Raw genomic sequence first — 23,136 nt, 5'->3', positions numbered from 1 at the left:
AGTGCAGGTTAATGTAGTGCCTCTTGTTGGAAGGCATCTTTCCAACCGAAAGAAGCTGGGTGAGAATGTACTTGGCCAGCTTTCCTACTAGATTATGGGACTCCTCCTTTTTCCCCCTCTGTTAAGAGCATGGCATTAGACCTGACCACTTTTCCCTCCAATTGGAGTTCTAACTTAAATATCATACTCTATTGTAAAAGCTGGTTGTGTATCACACATTGGCTTCCCTCCTTGAAGGCAGGGGGAAAAGCTGTGTGTGCGGGATGCCGCATCCTTCCTGGTTAATCTGGTGAGGACTTGTACAGAGGTGAATTGAACTGCTAGGAGCAGTTCTATGCTTCTGAGTCAGCGTATCCTCTGGGAATTCATTAGATGTGCATGTTCTAGGGTCCCGTCCCCCGCCCCCAAGATATACTAAGAGGCAGTACAGGCAGGCTTTTGAACATGTCCTCCAGGTTAGCCTAACAAGGCTGAGAACAAATGTCTCCAGGTCCAGGGTCTCATCAAACCCGTTCTCCTCACATACATACTCCTTTGTTCCCGTCTGTGCTAGGTAAAAGTTATTTCAGGGAGCCACATCCCCAGCCTTTGCCTCAAATGATCAAATTATAAATTATAAAGGGAACATACCAGGGTTAAATGGTCAGTCATTGGTAGGTACTTAATGGATGTTACTTAGTACCAAGATCAGAAATATCTTTCTCCTACTGGCTTAAGAAAAAAGACAGTAAATTAGGGCTGGTATTTTTCATAAAGTCAGACTATCAAATGTTCTAGGACTTTGGGATCCCCAGTCATATGAAGCCAGAAAGCATGTTCAAGCATGCATGAGGCCGTTGACTAGGAGCAACCATTGTGACAAGTCTACTAGCTGCCCACCTCTTCCCTCCATTTCACTAGCCCTACATAAACTGGCTCTTATACTCTCAAAGCCAGTGCTCCCTCCTCTTTTGTACTTGCTAAACCCCATCTACCAGCCACAAGGGAAGGGAATAAGGCACAAGCCTAAATAGATGTTCAGAAGACTACAAAACCCTCTTCCACACATCCTTCACTGCAGCCTTTTTCTCCTATGTAGGGCCCAGCTGGATAGCTGGGGCCATACCCCTTCCACTTCAGTGGCTTGAACATGTTGAGTTTGACCCAATGTATGTGTAATTACCTCCCAGTAGTACTTCTTACAGCTTCACTCAAGCAATAGGAACACGTTTCACAGAGCACACAGGGGAAGCTGGGGCAGCAGGTTTCAAAAACTCACTTTATTCCAATGTGAAATGAAGATGTGATGGTTTAAAAACAAGAAAACGTTCTTAGTAGCTGTGGGGATGCCTTGCTGGCCGCCCATTCCCTTTGAAACAAGGTCCCTGGACAGATACTATCCATCAGCAGCTCCAGAAAAGCCCCAAGTAGAGGATCTGCCTAAAACAGCTCTCTTAGGCTCAAAGGGTGGCCATCTCCTTCAGGGACAGCAGACAAAGAAAAACGACACAGGCAGGGAGGGGAGAGAGAGAGGGCAGCCAAGGCAGTAGGAGCCCCAACACCCAAGAGCTTCTTTGTGTAAGTGCTTATATGGCAAAAACCAAGAAGGAGTCAGGCTCCACCGAGGTGACAATCACTCCTAGGCATGGCACTTTCCCTGGGATCCACAATTCAGCCCTGGGTCCCACCCCTTACCCAACTATGCATTAGGCAGCTCAGGTTAAAATGGGGAGAAAGATACATTCAGACTGTTGGCCCCCAAGGTTATGCTCACCCGGGGTACAGGGAGGCAAGTCAAAGCCTGTGGTAGGACCACCTCTCCTGCTTGGCCAAAGCCAGGCACATGGATGTGTGGGGTCCACCAACGCTGGCCCCTTCCCTTCACCCTAAGGCTACAGGTAGGCCAGGCCCAATCACAGTAAAGCCACTGTAGGTCTCACCTTGCACCCTACCAGACATCTGGCTCCCCCTCCCAAGACACATGAAAGCCCCCATCTTTTTTGGCTTAAACCAGGCTGGACCCAAGGGTAGTAGCAACAAAAGCAGCAGCCATAATGTCAAACATAGAAATGACCTGAGAAATTGTTATCTGCACGTCATCCACTCAGAACTGACTGGGCTATATACATCAGGAAGGACGGAGCAAGACATCCACAGGCATGGACATACATCGGCTTGAGGCTGGGGAGGCACTTGCCCCCAGCTGGAGCTGATGCCTTACACACTTCATTTTTCTTGTCTTCAATTAGGCCTCTGCATTGAATATTCATTGAACCAGTGCAAAACCATCTTTTAGGGGCAGGCAGGCCAGGGCAGGGCCCCAGGCAGATGGTAGGGTGAGGTGGGGGTAGAAAGTGGAAGATTAGCTTCCTCTCCCAATCTGCAGGGCATGCCCCCCAGAATTCTCCTGGAATCTGTCTGCATCACCGGGTAATGGGGCTGCTGGACTGTCCATCTTTCTCTCCTTTTTTATCCCTGTAAGCTCAGGGAAGGACCTTCCTTGGCAGTCTGAGGGGAGCCCATGCCCTCCAGGGCTCTGTCTGGCTCAGGCTCAGTGGCCATGGGTTCTTCAGCCTTATCCCTGTTTCTGCTGGCCTCCTGGAGCTGGTGTCGCCGTGCCACCTCTGCCTTCAGGTTTTCCAGGTCTTTTTGGCTGAACATTAGGAGGCGAAAATGGAGTCAGAGTAGCCTGGACCCTGTGCCACCCTGCAGCTTCCTTCCAGTATTCTGCCACTTGAGACAGTGGAGAGATGAACGGGTGCCCCTCCTAGAGGAGCAGTGCTGCCTACACTTGACGCAGCATTTGGTTCAGTCCGCTCTCAACCTCTGCCCGCTACAGCAGACCATGCAGCAAACGGGACAAGGGTGCTCCCTCCCATTGCCGGCTGGCCTGCTAACAACATCTCCCACATCTAGAGGGGGGGGGGGTACTTTCAGAGGAGTTTGCAAGAGTTGTAGGAGAGTTTTCAAAAAGCTGGCTGACAAGGCACAGCCCTGCACTGGAAAAGGTGACAGCTAGAATGCAGTCACATCAAATGGACTGAAAAGTGAAAGATCACCAAGATGATAATGGGAAACAAGGCCAGCCAGGTACAACAGCACAGCCTGGGAAACAAAAACAGGAGTGCAAGCTCATTCTCACTACATAGCTAGTTCTGTGGTAAACCTGGGCTACATGAGACCTTGCCTAAAACAAAACAAGAAAAGGGAGAAATGTAACAAGGTATGCTAAAAATTGAAAAGAAACCAGGTAGTGGTACAAGTCAACTGCGGTCCTAACACTTGAAAAACTGAGGCAAGAGGATCATGTGTTTGAGGCCAACTCGCCTAATCCCAGAACCCACAAGACTGAATCAGGATTACTACAAATTTGAGGCTGGCCTGGGCTACATCATGAGGTGATGGTTAGCCTGGGCTAGCACTGAACTCTTGTCATAAAATAAATGGCCAGGCCTTTAATCTCAGCATTTGGAAGACAGGGGCTGGCGGATCTTTTTGAGTTTGAAACCAGCCTGGTCTACAGAGTGAGTTCCAGGACAGCCAAAGCTATTACACAGAGAAACTTTCTCAAAACAAACAAGAAAATAAAACAAAACCAACAAAAATAAAGGAAAATAAATAAAACACTATGGCTATGTCTTTCTTGGACTATATGGTGTCTGGGAGAAATCACAAGGAACCTTACTATAGGCCATGTGCTTTTAAAGTCACGAGCTCTGCTCATGTACCTTAAGCAGAACCGAAGGCTTACTGCCAGGGCTGGGTGGATGGAAACCCTTACCTGAGAGGAATGAAGAGGATGCCATTGATGACATTGAGCTGCTCCAGGACACTGGCCATGCTGGGAGCTGTGAACTGAGGGTGGTGGGGAAGGCCAGGTTAGTGTGGCCTAGCAAGAGGCTAGGGCATTGCACCCACCTAGTCAGCACAGGTCTATACCTTAAGGGGTGGGATATTGGCACTGGAGCCATTACGGTAGATCTCATTCATGGTGCGTTGCAGGGCCACAGCCTGCTGGGTCAGGCACTTGAGGTACTCAGAGCTCTCCCTGGTTTTCTCATGGTCCTCACCTAGCTATAAAGGACCAAAGCAAAAGGAGATCAGGGCTGCACAGATGGCCACAGGCCCAACCTTCTCAGCCTATGCTGAGGCCCACCTGTGTCTTGTAGATGGTGTAACCTTCCTTCTCATGCTGGAGGGCTGACCGGAACTCAGCTTTGCTCTCATAAACCCGGGCAACAAGGTGGTGGCTGGAAGGAACAGAATATATGGGGCAAAAGAGCGACAAAAAGTGGAGCCCATCTAAGGACTGGAATCCTTCCCAGGAGCTCCCAAGGAACCAAGGAAAGGGCACAGATGAGAGGTAGAGCGCTTCAAAGAACTTCTCTCAACTGCGTGAGACAAAAGGGCCTCTTCCCAACCACACTCTGTGTCTCCAGGAGTTTGCTGGGGGTCTTAGCCAGTGCTGCCTCACCTGAGAGCCACCTTAAGGGCCTTGGGACCATGGTACTTGGTAGTGACAGCCAGTGCATTCTCCAGGAAGCGCAGGGATAGATCGTACTCCATTACGCCATGCAGCACCAGCCCGATGTTGTTCTGGGGGATAAGGAAGAAACTACGTCAGTTCCTCCCCCTACACAAAGTCCATCCCACGGCCTGTTCACCTAGACTCCTCTCCAATACTCACATCCAACAATGCCATCTCAGGATGGTCCTCCCCAAACACAAGCAGCATGAGGTAGCGGGCACGGTACAGGAGGCTCAGGGCTGTGGACAGCTGGCTGCTGGCAAAGCAGTAGAGGGCCAGGTGCATCTGTGGGTGGGGTCATGGTGGGTCAGGGTAGCCTCGGGCACCCACACCTACACGCCAACCCCAGCATGGCTACTCACATATTCCTGGATGGTGTTGGGGTGCTCAATGCCCACCACCCGCTCACTCATCAGCACAGCCTTCTGCTGATTACTGAGGGCCTGGAAAGGGATAGTATCCATCTCAGGTGAGCACTGCTTCCCAACTGAGCAGCCCCACCAGCATGGGCTAGCCTGCAACTTCTATCCTTTGCACACAGGCAGCAAGATAATAGCAGGGGCTGTGACTCTGGAGGTCTTGGCCACACTGAGACCACCTGAAACTTACTGTTCTACATCTTCCCTAAAGTCGTCTATGCAAAAACAAACAGATCTGAAACTTAACTGAAAATGCATTCACTTCTAAAACACCTCCCTGACAGCCTCTGATTGAGAGCCCAGGGCCATCGAAATAGCTGGAATAAAATCACACAACACTGAGGAAAACAAAAGAGACCTTTGGCTGGTCTTCCCACGGTCACTCAAAGGCCAGATATTGTGCCACAGCTCTTACAACTCTATTGCCACCATCTCTGAGCTGTCATGTCATGCTCACCTTACAGAGCACAGGTAGCTACTGAGCTCTTCCAAGGACAGCAAGTGAATGGTTGAGAGCTCATGGAACAAGAACTTTGGAGCTCTTGGGATGCCACTACGTGGAAACCCAAGGGAGAGCATTCTCCTGTTTTAACAAGGCAGTGATGGTGGGGCCCCCAGACCTTTCATGCAGCTCCAACTAATACATGAGCGCCAGAAGCGCCACAGCCAACGCACCTCAGCATAATCCCCCATGATGTAGTGGAGGCGGGCCAGAAGCCGCAAACAGGCACAGATCTCCACATGCATGGCTCCATAGACATTGTTGAACAGGTTCAGAGCCTCGTTGATGAGCTCACAGCCTTCCTTCAGGAAGCCTAAGAGGCAGCCAGGGTGGCAAGGTCAGGGCTGGGCAAGAGACACTCCCATTTCCCCCAGCCCACAGTGCCACGCACCCTGCTGTACTTTGGCCTGTCCACTCTGGAAGAAGTGGAAGGCATCCGAGGCCTTGGGGTTGACATGCTTGACCACAGGGAAGATATTGAGCACATCTTCCTCAGTGAAGGCAGGCTTGTGGCGGCTGTCAAAGCTGTATTCCTTCAGCAGAATCTGGGGATGGCCCAACACCCAAAGCCTCAGCCTTGGACACAAGAACAGCGCCTCCCAGCCCACCATCACATGTCCAGGACTACTGTCCCAAGAAAGCTCCCTTCCCCCGCTTTGTGGTCCAGGCTGGAAAGAAGGGCCCACCTGCATCCCAGTTTTCAGTGAGATCTCCCGTAGCAGTGTTATCTTCTGCAGCCCGTAGGTCTCCACAGCCTGGTCCACAGAATCACTAGGGGTAGGAGCAGGGGCTGAGCAGCCCTGCACATGCCTGCCACTCTGGATAGCTGCTGAACTCCAGAGCCCGTAACCACTGCTCTCCACTGCTCAGCATTAACCCCTACAGCCAACCCCACTTTCCCACACTGGTCCCACATAACTATACCTGTTGTTTTCACTCCACTGCCCGTAGACCACAGGCCGTAGATGCTGCCCCACTCCACCCTCCCGTCTCCCACACTTGTGATGATCGCTGCCCCTTGTGCCCGTACCACTCAAGGGTGAAGTCAAAGTAGTTCTTGGCCTCCTGACATATGTTCTTCCAGAGCTCTTGGGGGGTCATCACAGCCCACGCAGTGTTGTCTGCAGCTCCTGGAGGCCGGTTTTTCCTCCTCTTGTTCCTTTTCTTGGAGAGCAGCTCATCAGCAGGCAGGTGGGCCACAGGGTTGGGGTAAGAGCTCAGGAAACAGTTCAGGAAGTGGCTGATGGCAGCTGAGAGGCCTGAGAGCTCCACTCCCTGAACCAAATGTTTTGGTTGAAGTCAGGATGGCCCTAAGCCAACCAGGGCTCTTTTCCAGGCCCCATGCCACCCAGGGAGATCCCAGCAAGTTGGGAAAGAGTGCGGCACCTGTAGGTATGTCTTGAAGATATGCTTGGCGGAGCGTGTGATGAGCTCTCCAATGCCGATTTTCTGGGGGGTCAAAGAAGGAAGTCTCGGGCAGGTTCCAGGCCTCCAGCTGCCACCACCTCCCAGGTCAAGCCCCACTCACATAAATGTGGTCCAGCTGGTCCCGGGCTGGGCTCCGCAGCACCAGATCCAGCACCTTGCCCAGGTATCGCATGTTGATGCCACGCTGGCGCATCACCTCAGCCAGTGTGGCCCCGTCCATGGGCAGCACAGCATACTCTGTGCAATCCTTTACCTGTGGGGCTGCATCAGGTCAAGACCAGCCCCAGCCCTTTGCCCCCAACCCTCTGGGTCTTCCCTGGAGCCCTAATGGAAGGACAGAACTAAGGCGCTGACTTACATGAGGAAGAGAGGGGACAAAGTATGAAAAAGGCACAGGAACCTGTCCTTGCCTTCCCATTAGAATGTAGCCTGACAGGTGGGTGGCACAGGGTCATCTGGTCATATGGGAAGAAACCTCAGCTTTATTCCTTATTCTGACTCACAACCCGAGGCAAAAATGGCACCGGACCCAGGGATCTGTGGCTAAAAAAGGAAGCAAGCCTAGGCAGAAAGCTAGTGGAATCAGTTGGACAGGGAATACTAGGCCCCTGCTATCTGAGCCTCAGAAGACCAGAACTCAGCCTTGCCAGGGCGGGGCCTATCTATGTCTGATGCCTCCTTTGACTTACTGGGTGCTGCCAGTCTGCCAGCAAGGAGAGGCTAATGCAGCAGCTCTAAGAAGGCTCTACATGTGATCTAGGGACAAGGAGCACAAGGCACCAAGGTCTGCAACAGACCCTTTAGGCAGCCCCAACCCGTCCTTTCAGCCCCTCCCTCACCAAACCAGGGATCTGGCAGGAGAGCAAGAAGGCAGCTGCATCTTTCAACAGCTGCTTCTGGTCCCGAACTTCATCCTGGCAGGACTCAGGAAATCGAACCCCTGGGGAGGTAGAACAGGAAGGCTTGAGCCAGACCCAGGCAGGCAGCTTTCTGCTGCTCAAGAGCCCAAGCCCATCCCATGATGCTCCGCCCACAGTTGCGGGTTCACTCACTGAGTATCCATCCATTCTTACTTGCCTGGAGAGAAGATGTCAGGATTGAAGCGAATATCAAAGGCTGTGCTGCTGACAGAGCCAACAGCCTTGCAGGCGTTTTGGATCACCTCTCGGCTTCGAGGGTCTACTGTGGGGATGTGAGGATAGGAGGTAGAGTTGTGCTGCTATGAGCCTCTTGCCCACCCGCTCTAGGGATGTCTGCCTGCCCCTCAGAGATCTGTGAGCTAAACTGCCACAACCAAACAAGCACAGCAGCCCCACCTGTGCCATCGTCTGAGGCGATGGTCTCTGCCAGCTCCTTCACCTTGGCCAGGCCGCTCACACTGCTGCCTTCCTCCTCACAACCTGCCTCAGATCCTAGTGAGTCTTCAGATTTGGTCTCTGTTGAGGAGGGAGGGCCACCATTCTCCAGGGAGGTGGAGGTGTCCACCTTGCTGGCCTTCTGTTGCATCAACTGTAAGGCGGCCAGCTTCATGAAGAGAAGGTACCTAAGAGCAGCAAGGCAGGCGTGATGAAGAAGGGGCTGTGGAGACTGGGGCCAGGCTGCCCAGTGGTTAAGAGCACTTGCTATTCTTACAGATTCAATTTCCAGTACTGACATGGCAGCTCTCAACCATCTGCACTTCAGTTCCAGAAAGTTCAATGCCCTCTTGTGACCTTTAAGGGAACTGGCATATGGGGTTGGGGATTTAGCTCAGTGGTAGAGCGCTTGCCTAGGAAGCGCAAGGCTCTGGGTTCAGTCCCCAGCTCCGAAAAAAAAAAAAAAAAAAAAAGGAAACTGGCATACATGTGGTCACATACATGTAGGTAAAACATTCATACACACGACTATAGCAATTAACTCTTAAAAAAAAAACAAACCAGGCGGGTATCAGCACATGCCTCTAATCTCAGAACTGGGGAGGAGAGGCAGAAAGATCTCTGAGTTCAAGGCCAGCTTGGTCTTCAGAATGAGTTCCAGGACAGCCAGAGCTATACAGAGAAATCTTGTCTCAAGAAAATAAAACAAGGGCTGGAGAGATGGCTTAACGGTTAAAAGCACTGCCTGTTCTTCCAGAGGTCCTGAGTTCAATTCCCAGCAACCACATGGTGGCTCACAGCCATCTATAATGGGATCTGATGCCCTCTTCTGGTGTGTCTGAAGACAGCTACAGTGTATTCATATACATTAAATAAATCTTTAAAAAAAACAAAACAAAACAAAGACAAAACAAAAAAAGAGGCAGGCCCAGGCTCCAGGTATGAGGCCAAAAATACATTGGCACTGGGAACACTATCCCATTAGCACAGGAACACAGTCTGTCCTGTTGGCATGTGAGTGTGTACGCATGCCTGTGCCAGGCTAGCAACCCTACCAGAGAGAAGGTCAGAGCAAAACCAAAGTGTAATGTTGCACATCTGTAATCCCAGCCAGTACTAGGGAGGCTGAGACAGTATTGTGCGTTCTAGGCAAACTTCTGCAGCAAAACAGCAAGACCCTGACTCAAAAGCAAACAAAATCCCACTAAATTGTCCTCAAGTTTAGAAGACAGCTGGGGCATATGGGGGAGAGATAGCTCTAGATCAGGGCTCTCAGCAGTGAGGAAGAGGACCGCCAGGAGCATCTGGAAAGAGTGCATCGTTGTGTGAGACACAGCAGATAGGTGCAATCAATGCCAGCAGCCCAGCACTCTGAAGCCCCACCTCCCAGCCCTGTCCTATGACATTCTTCCTGTCGTTATACTATATTAACACATTTATTCATTTATTTGGAGACTGGGTTTCTACGTAGACCAGACTGGCCTCTAGAGATCCACCTGCCTCACCTCCTGAGTTGGGATTACAGGTGTGCACCACCATGCCTGACTTTGTCTTTATATGGGAGTGTATGTGCACAGGGAAGCCACAGGAGGCCATCAGCTGTTGCTATATTACCATCCACCTCACTCCCTTAGACAGGACCTTTCACTGAGCTTACACTACACAGCAGCTAGCAAGTCCCCTGAGTCCCCTGTCTCTGCTCTCTCCCCACAGTGGTGGGGTTAGACACATGCTTATGACCCAGTCTTGTATGTTGATGCTTTGGGGATTTGAATCCAAGTCCTCCTTTACAACATAAGCACTCTCACTGAGCATCTCCCAGCTCCTGCTGCTCCCAGCTCCATATCTGCACTGACTGGCATTTTAAACCGCCCACGAGATTCCAAATACCCCTTAAAAGCCCAGGACCACTTTGCTGGGAACACTGGTTTAGGCACTTTTAACTCTACAACTGACAGAGGCCCTGCGCTTCTTCATCTGGCGATCTGAGGCAGGCAAAGGCTGAGATTAATAATCGGGCTCTAGGAAGTGATCTGGGAGTCTCTGCCTTCCAGAATTCCCTCAGAACAGATGATCCTGAGCCAGCTTCCCTGTCAGTCCAGGCCTACAGCAGCCACTCCTCACCTGTGCTCCACAAAAGCATCTACTAGCTCCTGGCGCAAACAGCACAGCTTGTGTCGATGGGTTCGGGGGAAGCCAGCTCGAGAGCACTCCTCAGGCAGCTCCTCACCAGGCACAGGAAGGAAGTTGAGGTCAGGTGGGAAGGTGCGCAGTAGGTCAAGGATGTAGTGGCGCCCATCATTGCCAATGATGCCCTTACACTCGACTGAGGAACAGAGCTCCACCTCCTCATCTCGGTCATTGAGCACTCGGTGACGCAGAATCTTGAGAGGCCGGCTGGTGCGCTCCAACAGCTCCAGGTAGCGTGGGTGTGACACCACTGTCTTGCCAAAGTCAATGGAGCCATAGATGACACTCTGCTCCTGGTCCCGTTCTAGGATGCCAGGGATGATGGACTGAGCTGTGACCCGGTAGCCACGGTAATCCACCACCACTGTACCCAGTGTGTACAGCCCCTCTACATCCACAGCATTGTATGTGCGTACACCGTTCAGGTCATTGGTGGGTGCCACATAGGCTGCCACATCCCCACCAAAGTCTTTGTAGTGGTCCCGGACATCAAAGCCCAGGCTAAAGAAGATGTTGTTCCAGATGAACATCTGCATCTTGGTCTCCTCGCTGGGGTTGATGGCCATCACATTGCCATCAATAACTGCCATGGCACCCCTTGTGGCTGCTGCTGTGAAATCACTGTGCACCTGGGAAGGCCAAGGTTGGGAGGGTGAGAGCACCAAGGTACATCCTATCCTGGCCCAGATTCCCTAGGTAGTAAAGACCGCGCAGGCCCTGGGAACTAAGGAACCCTAGCCTCACGTGCTTAGAAATGGGCAACAGCATCACCTCTTTTTTTTTTTTTTTTTTGGTTCTTTTTTTCGGAGCTGGGGACCGAACCCAGGGCCTTGTGCTTCCTAGGTAAGCGCTCTACCACTGAGCTAAATCCCCAGCCCAACAGCATCACCTCTTAAAAACAGTTTGAAACCTCGACAATTCTACTGAAAAGACCCAATCAGGAACAAAAGGGAGTATGCAGGGCCAAACGATACGATTCAGCAGGTAAAGGTCCCTGCCACCAAGTCTGACTACATCCAAGAAAATAGATTACTTCCCACTCTACAGCCAAGAATCTCAGTGAAGCCATAGCAAAAACCTGAGGTGGTTTTCTGAGAGGCAGGAGGTTGACATACCCTGCAAAGTCTATCTCCAGTGTTGCCAACAAAGGTAGGCTAGTGCCAGCCTCTGGTTTTCTCTTTACCCACAAGCCCAGTAACAGGGAGGCTTAAGGCTGCAGTCACCTTGAAAATGGCTCTTTCTCGAAGCAATCGCTCAGGCAGGTTCTTGCGGGGCAGCTCCCTTGTTGTCTGCAGCTCTTCATTCCAGTCCCGGGTCTGTGGAGGGACCAGGGAGGCAGAGGCAGGCTCAGCCTGTGTCTCCTGACCTGCTCTGGGCTATCCCCTTCTTCCACTTCCCTGTGGATAGGCCCTAGAGATCAGAGGGAGCCTATTGGGAGGTGCATAGAGCCTGGCAGAAGGGCGGGTCTGGGTAGCACCTGTCCAGGAATGTGCTCCTCGTAGCCCAGCCTTGAGGTGTAGGCGTCCTCAGCACGCACACAGTCCATGGCATGCTCCGCCTGGGGGGCTGTCCAGCTGTATACCTGGAACGGGGTGGCGATCCTCTCGAACGGGTGGCGCTGGACCCTGTGGCAGGCAGGGGAATGGGAAGGTGGGACACCCCTCCAAGTTTAGTGCCCAGGTGTGACCTCCTCTTCTCTGAGGCCCTCACTGTTCTGGCATCTCCTACCCATAGATGCCAACCAAAGGGCATCTCTCCCAGGGCTGTTGCCCCCTTGAACCAGGTATTCTCAGGCACAGGGACACCATTTCTTCAGGCAGAGATGCTGGTGTGGGGTCCAGCCTGTGACTGGAGGCAGGGCAGGGCACGGTGGCAAAGGTGCTACCTTTTCTTCTGCAGCACAGCAAAGTTCTTTTTGAAGGTTGGGCTGATCTGGTTGAGCAGCTCTACTAGAGAATGGCTAAGGAAGCGGGGGCTGGCAGGCTTGGGGTTGAAGTGGTAGGCTGTGGACCTGCAAGGAGAGGGGTCACTAAGCAGGTGCCCTAAGTATCTATCATTAGACTCAGAACACGGGGACACGCCAGGGCACGTGGAGGACGAGCAGAGACTTACTGATTCAAGTAGAAGCCCCGTGTGGACGCAGTGACGCTCACTTGCCGGTCCTCAGCAGTGATCACAAACAGGTACATGAGGTCCCCATGCATCTTGCGGTTCCCAGGAGGGGGGTTCCAGCCACTCATGGTGAGCACTTTCAGACACTGCAGGGGCTGCACAAATGGCCAAACATGAGGAGACAGGACTTTTGGGATCTTCCCACCAGGGTCTTCCTTGATGCTTCTAAAGTCTTACCTTCCAGTCACGGTTCTGGGGCTGCAGGGGACACAGAGGCCGCTCCCGGCTCCCTGGCAGGATATACTCAGGTGGTGTGCAGTCGATGGGATCCATCTCCAAGCCTTTCTTCCGCTTCCCACTGTCTGAGGAACCCAAGGCTGGTGGTCAGCCAGGAACCAACCATTTCTGTTACTTAATGTGTCCCTGGCTTGCCTTGACTTCAGCAAGCTCCCACCCCAACCCCCAGCCTTTGTCCCTCTGCACAAGTCCAAGTGCCAATTTTCCCCGCACCTCCTAAGTCACCATCAGTGAAGACACTCAGGAAGGACAAGGAGTTACAGTCAACTCCATTGAAGGCATCAGATGGGTCCAAGCTCTTGAGGAGGTCTCGGACATGGCGCACGTGGATTCGGGCCTCCCGAACTGTGTAAGGCTCTGTCAGAGGAGGGTGAAAGCATTATTATAACCCTATTAGAATAACCTGACTTGCAACAAGATTTGCAGAGTGCTTTCATGGGGGTGGGAGGGCGAGCTCGTTGAAAATAGAAGACGAGGTCTCTAAAGTTCTTGCTACCTTAGAGTTATGTAACACAGACTACCCTTCAACTCACAGTGCTATGGCTGCCTCAACCTCCCAACTACTGCGACCACAGGCAGAGAGCCACGTGACCAGCTTTCTCTCCTTACAGTGCGGGGTGGTAGAAGGTGTAGAGTTAAGCTGAATCTATAGCTGCTGGGGTAGCTTAAACCTCCATTTATTTTATTTTATTGCATGGTTGGGGCAAAGTGACAAAGCGATCTAACAGTGATCCTCAAGTCCTTGCCTCTAAGTGCCAATGGTAGACACAGACCACCATGCCTATTCAAGGTTTTATTTTTAATTTGTGTTTTTAATTTAAGTGTGAACTATCTGTATGTTTCTGTGTTACTGTAAGCCACAGTGGAGTGTGGGGAGTGGAGTGCTCATGGAGGCCAGGAGAGGGCATCAGAAGCCCTGAAACTAGACTTAAGCTGTTGTGAACTGCCTGATGTAGGTGCTGGTAACTGAATGCAGGTCCACTGAAGAGGAAATGTCCTTAACTGCTGAGCCACACCCCTAAACCCTGAATTTTCCAATTAGGGTTCCCATTTTTAATTCTCCTGTCAGCCAGCTATGGTAGGACCTCACTAGACTCCCAACCATTGTGGTGGAGGATCAAGAGTTCATCCATATATCAAGTTGAAAACCAGCCTTACACTGTCACCAAGAAATTCCAAAAGATAAACACCTAAGCCAGGTTTCTGGTTACACACCCACCCCCACACCCTCCCACCCACCCCCACCCACCCATACACCCTCTAGTTAGTGGGATCCTTGTTTGCAAAGAACATGCTACCACTTGCTCTTGAAGTCTACTCAGGTCCTGGAAAACCCATTAAAGCCATGGGCTTTTTGTTCAGATATCTTCAGTCCTGTGGAGCTGTCAGGGCTCCACAGCCTCAACCCATGCTCCTCAGGGATTGTCTAAGGACTTGACATCCTAAGAACCTCGGAGCCAACACTGCTCTACAGTGTGTGTTTTGTGAATTTTAATCGTTTTCTGAAAGGACAAGTGGTTCTCTGATCAACTGAGAAGTCAGCTGTGGTACAGACTATCCTAGACTTCACTTACTCCTTTATTTCCCATTTTGGTTTTTTGAGACAGGGTTTTATTCTGTAGCCCAGGTAAACGTCCAGTTTACAGCAATTCTCCTGCCTCGGCTGCCCAAATGCTGAGATTACAGGCATAAACTGTGCTATTTCCATATCGGCTCTTAATGAGCTGACTTCCTAGGGATTCATTCAGACCTGCTATAGGAGCTGCTTTTCTACAACCATCTCCCCATACCAGAGGAGAACTGCAAACTTCTGACACTGACACCCTCCTCCCTCAAGAGCCAGGAAACATTCCTGCACTTGGGAGGCACAGTAAGGCAGGTCTCTACCTCTACCCTGATCTACAAAAAAAGTTCCAGGACAGACAGGGCAACAAAGAAAGACAAAACATAAAACAAAAAAGCAAACAACAAAAAAGAGAGCTATAAAACTTTTTGGTTCTGAAAGAGGCAATACTTGTCTTTTCAGAATTTGATAGGCTAATTTCAATCCTAGTTTGGAACTAGCTTGATTTTTAAAAATGGAGACCTAAGTCTTTAAACTGTGGACCATGTAGTAGAAAGAAAGGGAATGACAGCCTAAGCAGGCTGTAGCAACTTCTAAGTCAGTACCACCTCCATGTGGCCAGATGGAGCAGAGAAACAACAGTAATAGTGTCTATCAAATATCTGGCCTAACTCGAGGGCTCTCCTCTGGCAGCCACCAGCTCAGTCTAGACCAACCTTCCACAACTCGGAGCACCGAGCCCTCCTGCAGTCCCTCCACGCTGCGTAGCTCTGAAAAGTGGTCCAACATATTGCCATCCAAGTGCAGTGAGAAGCAGGTACGGTGACAAGTATCTTCACGGTCCATGAGCACCTGGTGGATCTCCTGTACCATCTCCTGGGGGGACACCTGCAGGGAGGAAGGTCACTCTAGTAAGAAACTCTATGGGGAGGTGCAAAGCATACCTCCATGCCACCAGGCGAGCACTTGGGCTCCTAGAATAAATCCCCCAGCTTGCTACTTTTGGGGTTTTAAATTCCAGCCCTATCCAGGAATGCCATATTCATCTGCATCTGTGTTTACATACATACTTATACATATATGAACTTACTAGACGGAGCTTGGCCCAGACCTAAACTATTTATGGGAATCAAGAGCGACTCCTCAACCAGAGGCTGGAAAAAGCAGGGGAAGCAGCACTAAGGCCTCTAGAGCAAATGACTCTGGCTTGCCAGTGGCTGCTGGTGCTTGTCATCTAGTCATGAGGCAAGGCCTTGAACTTAGCCTCATCTAGTATGCTAGCCCACACCCTAGGCAAAAGCAGGACTCAGCTTCCTGCCCACAGGTCCTGCACATGCAAGGACAAGGCCTGACTTTCAAACACCTTCCTCCAGCGGCAGACTCAGACCCGGTCCCCAGCACATCTTTCTCCATCTGTCTTACCTGCAGGGAAAAGGGCTCGATGCCAGGGGCCAGGATCTTCACAGAAAAGCCTGTGTCCTGAATGACAATGACTTCCTGTCCAGTGGTCTCCTCTCCAGGCTCACCCTCATCTAGCCCATTTTCTCTAGGTGGCTCAGATGACCCTTCTTCCTTCTTCAAGTTCTCTGAGCAGTCACCATTCAACAGCATGACTGAGGGGGGATCTGGGAAAGGTGAGAGCTGAGTCAGATGGGCCTAGCTGGGCAGGTGGGGCTTTCTACCTCACACACCCAGTTGAGAGTAAATCTATTCCATAGACCCACTAGAGACCAGTCCCCTCACTGCATCCATGTAAACACTGCCATCTCCTTTCCACATTCTACACCCTCCCTTTCCATACACTGTTCCTCACCACAGCAGTCAGGATTCCTCTCCAGGGCCACAATGGCACACACCAACCTTCTCCAGCAGCAAGGCCTCTGCTCAACTCCTCCTCTTCTATCCAATGATCCATTCTCTCCAGTGATCCTGAGCTATAGGCGGACCTCAGCCCCTCCTAATTCATTTCCCATATGGATTCAAAACTCCCCATCTCTGAGCTCAGACGGCCAATGCTGGCCTGGGGTAAGCTTCTCAATCAAGTCAACTACCATCAACATGTAACTTCCCCTTAGACCTCACCAAAGGCTCATTTTGTTAGAATAGAATCTATTATCTCGGACAAACCAGGCCCTGTTCTCTCCCCGGTACCTTGTTGCTTACCCTAAACCTGCAACCAACTCCTAGGTATTGGGGCTCTACAGCCATGGCCTTAGTATAGTTTTTCAATATCAAAAGTTTCTGAACCCTTCTGATAAAGTGCTGATGACTCAAGTGTGGTCAGCATTCTAGGGCACCTAAAACCAGTCTCAGCTCTTGCTAGCTGCTTTCCTCTCACCTCTACGTCTTGATAGTGACCCCTTCACACATATAAACATTCCTGCTTAACTATTCTATAGCTTCTGCTGGATCATTCTGTCACCCATGATATAATGATCCATTGGGCAAACTCCAACTCTTTTGTTTTGTTTCGTTTTTCAAGACATGGTTTCTCTGTGTAGCCCTGGCTATCCTGGAGTTGACTTGTAGACTAGGCTGGCCTTGAATTCACAGAGAATTGCCTGCCTGCACCTGGCCCTTCCAACTCATTAAGCTGGAAGTATATAAACTTTCTCCAGAGCCTTCCCAAATGACCTGGGCTGGCAGCAGCCCCGTCACTGCATTCAGGAGCAGTCACTTGGCTTCTGTGAATAGCTGTTCACAGCAATGGCTCTCTGTTCTGCCTTCTGCCCTCCTCTACTCTAGCTCAATGAAAAGATACCAAGTTAATTAATGCTAGTGTATATTCGAGACCAATATTTGTGTGCAGCACCCAACTTAGCATGCTGTGGGAAGAGAGGAGCAGGTGACAACCCTACTCCCCAGTCCAATGCCAGCACTAAGGGGAGCAAAGAGATGCCTCTCCACCCTTGGGAAGCCAAGGACCACCTCTCAGAAACCTTCCAGCTAAACATAGGTCTGCCTGGATATCTACTTGGCAAACAGAGAGCCTGGCCCCAGCACCTGTCTGTCAGAATGGCCCCCTTGGCTTGTAGTCCCATTATTCCAGCTATGAGTAGTACCGTGCCAGACAGAACAGCCCTGCTCTAGATGTCAGCCCAGCCCACTCAGACCCCATGGTCCCTTTCCTACCCATCCTGTTTCCATCAGGAGTAGTAACAGAATACAAAACCTCAAGGGTCCAATCAAGGGCCTCAAGGAGGTAGACTGACTCAAAATAGATAGGCAACACTAGGGGCATGGAGAGAAGCCCCAGCCCTTTTCCTCTACCCCGCAACCTAATAGTTGGTAAATAGAACCTTTAGGATTTCAGATATAGTACCAACTCCTCCCAAAAAGGGTAACCAAGTCCTAGAAAGGTTTAAAGTGAACCCCAGGTTCACCAGCTCATGCCACTAGTCACTATGGGCCTCCTATTATGCTATCTGTACCATATCATACCCTCTCCAAACTAGGAGTTCCATCCAAGAACCATAGGACACACAGGATATCCCTTTCAGTGACCCAGCAGCCCCAGGTGGGGAGGCCTCAGCCCCTAAAAAATGGACAATGATATAGCAGTGGTGGCACATGCCTTTAATCCCAGCACTCTGGAGGCAGAGGGTGGTAGATCTGAGTTTGAGGCCAGACTGGTCTACTGAGCAAGTTCCAGGACAGCTGGGGCTACACAGAGAAGCCCTGTCTCAAAAGAACAAAAAGAAAAAATAAATGAAAAACCCACCCCAAGTGAACCCTTGTCTGGCTCTAAAGACAGAGCAGACAAGGGGAAGGCAATGCTAAAAGCAATCTAGGGTACACACAGAAGAAGCTTCCCCTTACTGGTTCCCTGGAGATGATTTTCCAGGTTGGCAATCTCCTAGAATGGAGATGGAGGAGAAGCTGGGAAAGCCCTCACTCAATATAGAGACCACGCTTTAATCACTGAAGGTACACAGGCAGGCAGTTAAACCTGGACCTTAATAGACAGCCTGTGTTCTACATGTTTGCAGTAGAGGGCAAGGGAGTAAGAAGGGAAAGGCAAAATGAACCCCAGCCCTTTTGCCTAAGCCCAGGAACATGAGCCCTTGGGATAGTCAGATTTAAGACAATGTTCTTCAGGGCTTCCTCTCCTCCGGGACAGTCAACCCTGGCTCTCTTTCCTCCAGGGGGACCTGAAAGCCTGCCCACCACGGGACTTGTGAAAGTGGTTTTCTGGTTAGTACCTGGGTCCGCACAGCCCCACAGCCCACCTGGTACAGTCAGCAGCTGCCCTCTTCTTGGCTCTGGAGTCTCAGAACTGCCATGGCAGTAAGGCCGCCAGCTTCCCTGACCAGGCCCAGAACCAGGCCCAGAACCAGGCCCAGGCCCAGGCCCAGGCCCAATGCTGCCTCTGTCCCTTGTTCCAGTCTCTGCTTCTATCACTGTGGTAATGCAGTTGGTCGGCTCAGGGCTGGAGCTCCAGCTGGCTTCAGGTTTCAGTGGGGCCAGGCCTGCTGGGGCAGCCCTGGGAAGGGCACATTCCCCCTGCCTCTCTTTCTCTTCAAGGTCGGGCAGAAGGACAACTGAGGGCCAGGAGGCCCCACTGGCTTCAGGACCTTGGAAAGAACTACTAACACTTAGGCCCACCTCCCCACATACCTCAGAAAAGGGATCACTGCTAGTGAAGCCATTAGAGGAAAAGAGGAATCCAGAATTTGGGGTATCTGGGCCCCTTTGGATAGAAGGCATAGGGGGTAGGCTGGCAGGAGCAAGGCTCAGCAAGGGGGTCCTCTCCTCAGCTCCACCTACACCGGTGGTGGGCAGGACTGCTTCAGCCAGCTGCTGACAACAGCTGGCACAGACCCGGGCCCACGCCATCAGATAGCCACCCCTGGTCCACCAGCTACCGAAAGAGCACTCTGCCTTCCTCTTAGGTCAAAGGACTGGTTGAGGCCTCTGGCTCCTGTTGCCCCTTGCAGGTGACCTGGCAGCTGGACTCTTTCCTGAGAGTCACTGGTTCTAGTGAGGGGGGGATGGGCCCCAATCTCTCAGAGGACAACTGCACCCAAGCCTCAGGACTTAAAGCTGCACCAAGAAGCTGGCAGGCTACCTCTGCTCTTCCCAGCAGCCTGTGCGCCACCAGGAGAAAACCAAATGTCTCCCCTGGGGAAAAATAGAGCTGCCAGCAAGAGGCTGAAGGCCATCACACTGTGGAGAAGCAGCATGCCCAGCCTCGCCAGGGTGCATTTGCAGGGCTTCTGACTTGTTGCCAGGGCCTAGTAAGGACTGCTCTGGCATCCATACTAACCAGCATGGGGGTGGAAAGGGGAGCAGGGCTCTCACTCCAGGTCCCTCCATTCCCAGAAATGGCTAAGCAAACCCTTGGCTTCTCTTCAGCCCTAGCAGGTTCTGAACCTCACACTATGACCTGAGGCAAAAACGGTCAGATCCAGACAGAGCTCCATTCCTTTTAACCCCCTCTTCAAACACACCCTAATCCTGGGAGGGGAGCAGGCAGCCTGGTAATGCTAAAGGATGCCAACACTGACTCCACTCTAGTTTACATTAAGCCAGTGTTCACTCCAGGCCATTCCCCAGAAGGACCATATTCACATCAGCCACTCCATCTCACTCAAGGAGACTAAAGCTCTACAAGTCTTGTAAGTGAGCTGTCCAAAGCCACAGAAGCAAAAGAAGTCTGTGATGCTAAGTCTAGGAAAAGGTGTGTGTGTCAGAATCCCAATCCCAACCTCTGGGTACTACTTTTAGGGTACTATCTATTGCTATGTTCCCCCAGGACCAGACTACAGCAGTGCCTTCCTCCTGGAAGCCTAAGGAGTCAGTCTAGGTGGTGCTTGACGCCATAAGATCAGCCAGGTCTCTATTCTCCTGCACTCGGATCCCAGGGGGTCCTTTGAAATCCAGGTCCTCTGAGGACCTAGGCTTTAGGGAAGTGGAATAAAAAGGCAGTCCTCTGCAGAATAGGACCAACTGCCTGAATGCACTTAGTGCATGTGCTAACTGACTCCTACAGTCTCCAGAAGAGATCAGAGTGGAAGGACAACACATGGCCTTCCCTAGGGCTATACAGGGATGTCACTAGCCAGAGATGGTCACAGGAAGGACTTTCAAAGGGATCTGAGTAACCACAAGTAACCTCTGTATGCCACTCCGGTCTGATAGTCTTCAGAGACTATGCCAGGGCCAGGCTACACCCTAGCTAAGGAACCATCAGGTGAAGCAAGAACAGGAAGTAGAACCCCAAAAGATACATCACCCCATCCTAGGAACCCAGTGCTTCAAAGCCCATTCAAGTGGACAGAGGCAGAGGCAGCTTATGGAAGACCCTGTTTGCCTTCTTCCTGTTTCCGCAGACCAGAAACAGGTCTTTAAGGTCCAAGTATAGTTCACTATTTTCTCAGACACCACCCAGAAGAGCTTTAAGATCCTTTAAGATCCTGCTGGAGAGCTTATAAGCCCCTAAATTCTCCCCTTGTCTGCCAGATCCCCTTCAGTTTCCACGCCCAGCTCTGAGAGCCCTCCCCTGTGCAGAAGGAACTTGACACACCACTGTGAACTTGAAAAACCTGCCTGTTCTCTTAACCCCTAAAAGTTACTTTATTCCTAAGGTAACTGACCCTTGTCTGCCTTGTCCCCTCCTCAAAGGTACTGGAGAGCTCTGAAATAGGGGCTGAGGCTCAGGGGTCTGCACTCTGATACCCATGCAGAAACCTTACCAGGGGATAACAGAGGAAGGAAGACCTACACAACACAGACTCAATTTATGTTTCTTCTTTGAACAGATCCAAAATGGCCGTAAAATGAGTCTTGGTTATCTATACCGGTTTTCTGTGACACAGAAGCCAAGGTCCTACCAAGTAGAAAGCCCTGTGTCCCCAAGATGAACTATGCTCTGACCCCAACCCAGCACTCCCCGACCCCCAAGAGTCCTTCAGCATATCATTAAGAAGGGAGCTTCATTCACTAAAAACCCTCCACCACTGCAGTTCCTAAGCTCCCTGAATCACATACATGATAAACCAGCATGCCCACCTCGGCTTCCTCTAGGCTGGGCTGGGGCAGGCTTGGCATGCTAGCCATAAACTGAAATCCAAATGCTTCCCTAGACAATGAAATCACTGTGACCTTGGACAAGCTGCTTCATAGCTCTTCAGATCTCTTTGATGGAGGGGAAACAGCCAGCTTCAACCTTCTTTTACCCAGCCGTGGATCCAGAGACAAAGTATTTTCAGCATTTCTTGTTCTGTACAACTCAAGCCTTGTCTTGGGTAAGGTAGGTCCACTGTGATGGATAACAGTCTAGCAAGTGTTAGGCCCATTCTTACTCCCAGTTAGCCCTAGTTTGCTCACTGAAGCCGGGAAGAAGTGAAAGGATCAGTCTGGCCCCGAGGAAAAGTGAGGAGGCCCTAGGAAGGGGTCTCTAGTTTCAAGGCTGGAGCCTGAGACTTGGTGAAAATAACAGAAAGGACACAGGCGAAGTACAAGAGAAGTAAGCCCCACCCCTAGACAAGCCTCTGCCACTCCCAAAGCCACCGCCACACAGCCTCCATGGGGGAGAGCTGGTAGCTCCACTCCACACTAATGACCTTTGCCTTAAAAAAACAGCAGCTCTAGTCTGACCCACTTTTCGCAATAAGGCAGGTTAATGATCAAGTTCAGGCACAAACACCTCCCCCTGACAAACAGCTAGGCTTTGCCCACACACACAGGCAAGACCCCACCCCCCAGATCAAGTACAGGCCAATAACTAAAAGAATTGAGACCACAGCCTGATGATCTGGGGTTAAGCCCTTGTCTCTAAGAATGTACCAGAGACAACCCCCCCATAACACACACACACCCCAACTTGCGCTCTTCCCATAGTCCAAGTTTGGGCAGCTCCAAACTGAGCCTCACTCACAGTGCTGCAGCTCTGCCGCACAGGAACGTCTAGGACAAGAGAACCAGAAGGAGGCTGGGCCGCAAGTGTCACTGCCCCCAGCCCCAAGAGCTCCCCAAGCAGGGCCGCGGAGGGGGTGGGGCCGCCGATTCCATCCGTCTGTGGCGGCGGCGCACCCTGAAACCAAACCGCGTGTGCGCGCACGTGTCCCCGCGATCTTGCGCGCGTGTGTCCGCCGTGGCTGCCCTTCCACGGTCCCCACGTGCGAAGTCCAGGCCGTAGCCGGTGGTGCCAGTGAAGGTGACCTTCAGGGCGGGGGCAGCCCAGTACACCGCTCACACTGACGCGGAGGAAAGACAGTTGATCCCACCGAGTCCCGAGCCCTCCGGCCCGACTCCGCCCGGGCCCTAGCCCAGCTGTTCCTACCCCCAGCCCACTCACTCACCAGCCGCGTTCGGCCGCCCCTTGCCGCCGGCCTGCGAGCCGTGCTCCCGGGCGCTATCGGCCGGGGCGGCTGCCGGCAACTCGTCCGTCTTAATGACCATGGCGGGAGCGGGCGTCCGGCTCGCCTGTCCGCGCCGCACGCCGCGCCACTAACCCAAGTGCCCTGCGCGCCGCGGCCGCTGCGGGAAGGACGGAGTCACCGGCCCACGTGGTGCGCGCTTTAGCCTTTGACCCCGCCGCAGCTCCTCTACCCCGCCCTTGCGCCTGGCCTGCCCACGGCGGTCGACGAGGGACAAAACACCAAGCACTCTGTAGTCAGTCCACGGATACAGTGACTCTTCGAAAGCCTTAAAGGCAACGCGTCGGAGCTCAAAGGAGAGAGGCCTGGGCCCCCTGGTGAGGCGGGGCTTCCGGGAGACGTTTCCTAGGTTCTCCGCCTGTTGGGCGGGCGCCGTGACCT

The 23,136-nt window shown here is 51.9% G+C and overlaps 1 protein-coding gene and 1 long non-coding RNA gene across 10 annotated transcripts; one reads left to right on the top strand and one right to left on the bottom strand.

Annotated features, from left to right (window-relative positions):
- Window positions 1–1,237: 1,237 nt before the first annotated feature.
- Window positions 1,238–22,928, bottom strand: Cluh (clustered mitochondria homolog). Of its 9 annotated transcripts, none has more exons than XM_063269057.1 (27): window positions 22,678–22,831; window positions 22,194–22,572; window positions 15,797–15,999; window positions 15,091–15,262; window positions 13,024–13,167; window positions 12,751–12,875; window positions 12,514–12,668; window positions 12,287–12,412; window positions 11,879–12,026; window positions 11,625–11,717; window positions 10,336–11,030; window positions 8,173–8,399; window positions 7,942–8,038; window positions 7,696–7,804; window positions 6,957–7,109; window positions 6,815–6,877; window positions 6,459–6,703; window positions 6,115–6,199; window positions 5,820–5,973; window positions 5,602–5,741; window positions 4,870–4,950; window positions 4,667–4,792; window positions 4,454–4,575; window positions 4,136–4,229; window positions 3,919–4,053; window positions 3,761–3,834; window positions 1,240–2,632 (listed from the first exon to the last, which is right to left on the bottom strand). In XM_063269057.1, exons 3-27 carry the CDS (start codon window positions 15,983–15,985, stop codon window positions 2,449–2,451), a joined length of 3,936 nt encoding a protein of 1,311 aa, XP_063125127.1. In that variant the 5' UTR covers window positions 15,986–15,999; window positions 22,194–22,572; window positions 22,678–22,831; the 3' UTR covers window positions 1,240–2,448. The 9 variants fall into 9 exon arrangements, with proteins under 9 accessions (NP_001292142.1, XP_063125127.1, XP_063125126.1 ...); XM_063269056.1 differs by having other exon boundaries at window positions 22,254–22,572; XM_063269058.1 differs by having other exon boundaries at window positions 22,254–22,282; window positions 22,678–22,784.
- Window positions 7,663–9,077, top strand: LOC134480822 (uncharacterized). Its single transcript, XR_010055674.1, has 2 exons — window positions 7,663–7,804; window positions 7,942–9,077. It is a non-coding gene; the product is annotated as an uncharacterized LOC134480822 (long non-coding RNA).
- Window positions 22,929–23,136: the final 208 nt, after the last annotated feature.

The sequence above is a fragment of the Rattus norvegicus genome, chromosome 10 (genome assembly GCF_036323735.1).
Source record: "Rattus norvegicus strain BN/NHsdMcwi chromosome 10, GRCr8, whole genome shotgun sequence".
In the NCBI taxonomy this organism is placed as follows: Eukaryota; Metazoa; Chordata; class Mammalia; order Rodentia; family Muridae; genus Rattus; species Rattus norvegicus.
This window is presented reverse-complemented; position numbering and strand designations above follow the sequence as displayed.

Coding starts and splice junctions, on each gene's coding strand:
- Cluh (XM_063269051.1), bottom strand. CDS start 19,210: ATGGCGTGGGCCCGGGTCTGTGCCAGCTGTTGTCAGCAGCTGGCTGAA. Junction 5,742..5,819: donor ACAGGCCAAAGTACAGCAGG/GTGCGTGGCACT, acceptor GCTGCCTCTTAG/GCTTCCTGAAGGAAGGCTGT. Junction 4,951..5,601: donor TCATGGGGGATTATGCTGAG/GTGCGTTGGCTG, acceptor ATCCCTTTCCAG/GCCCTCAGTAATCAGCAGAA.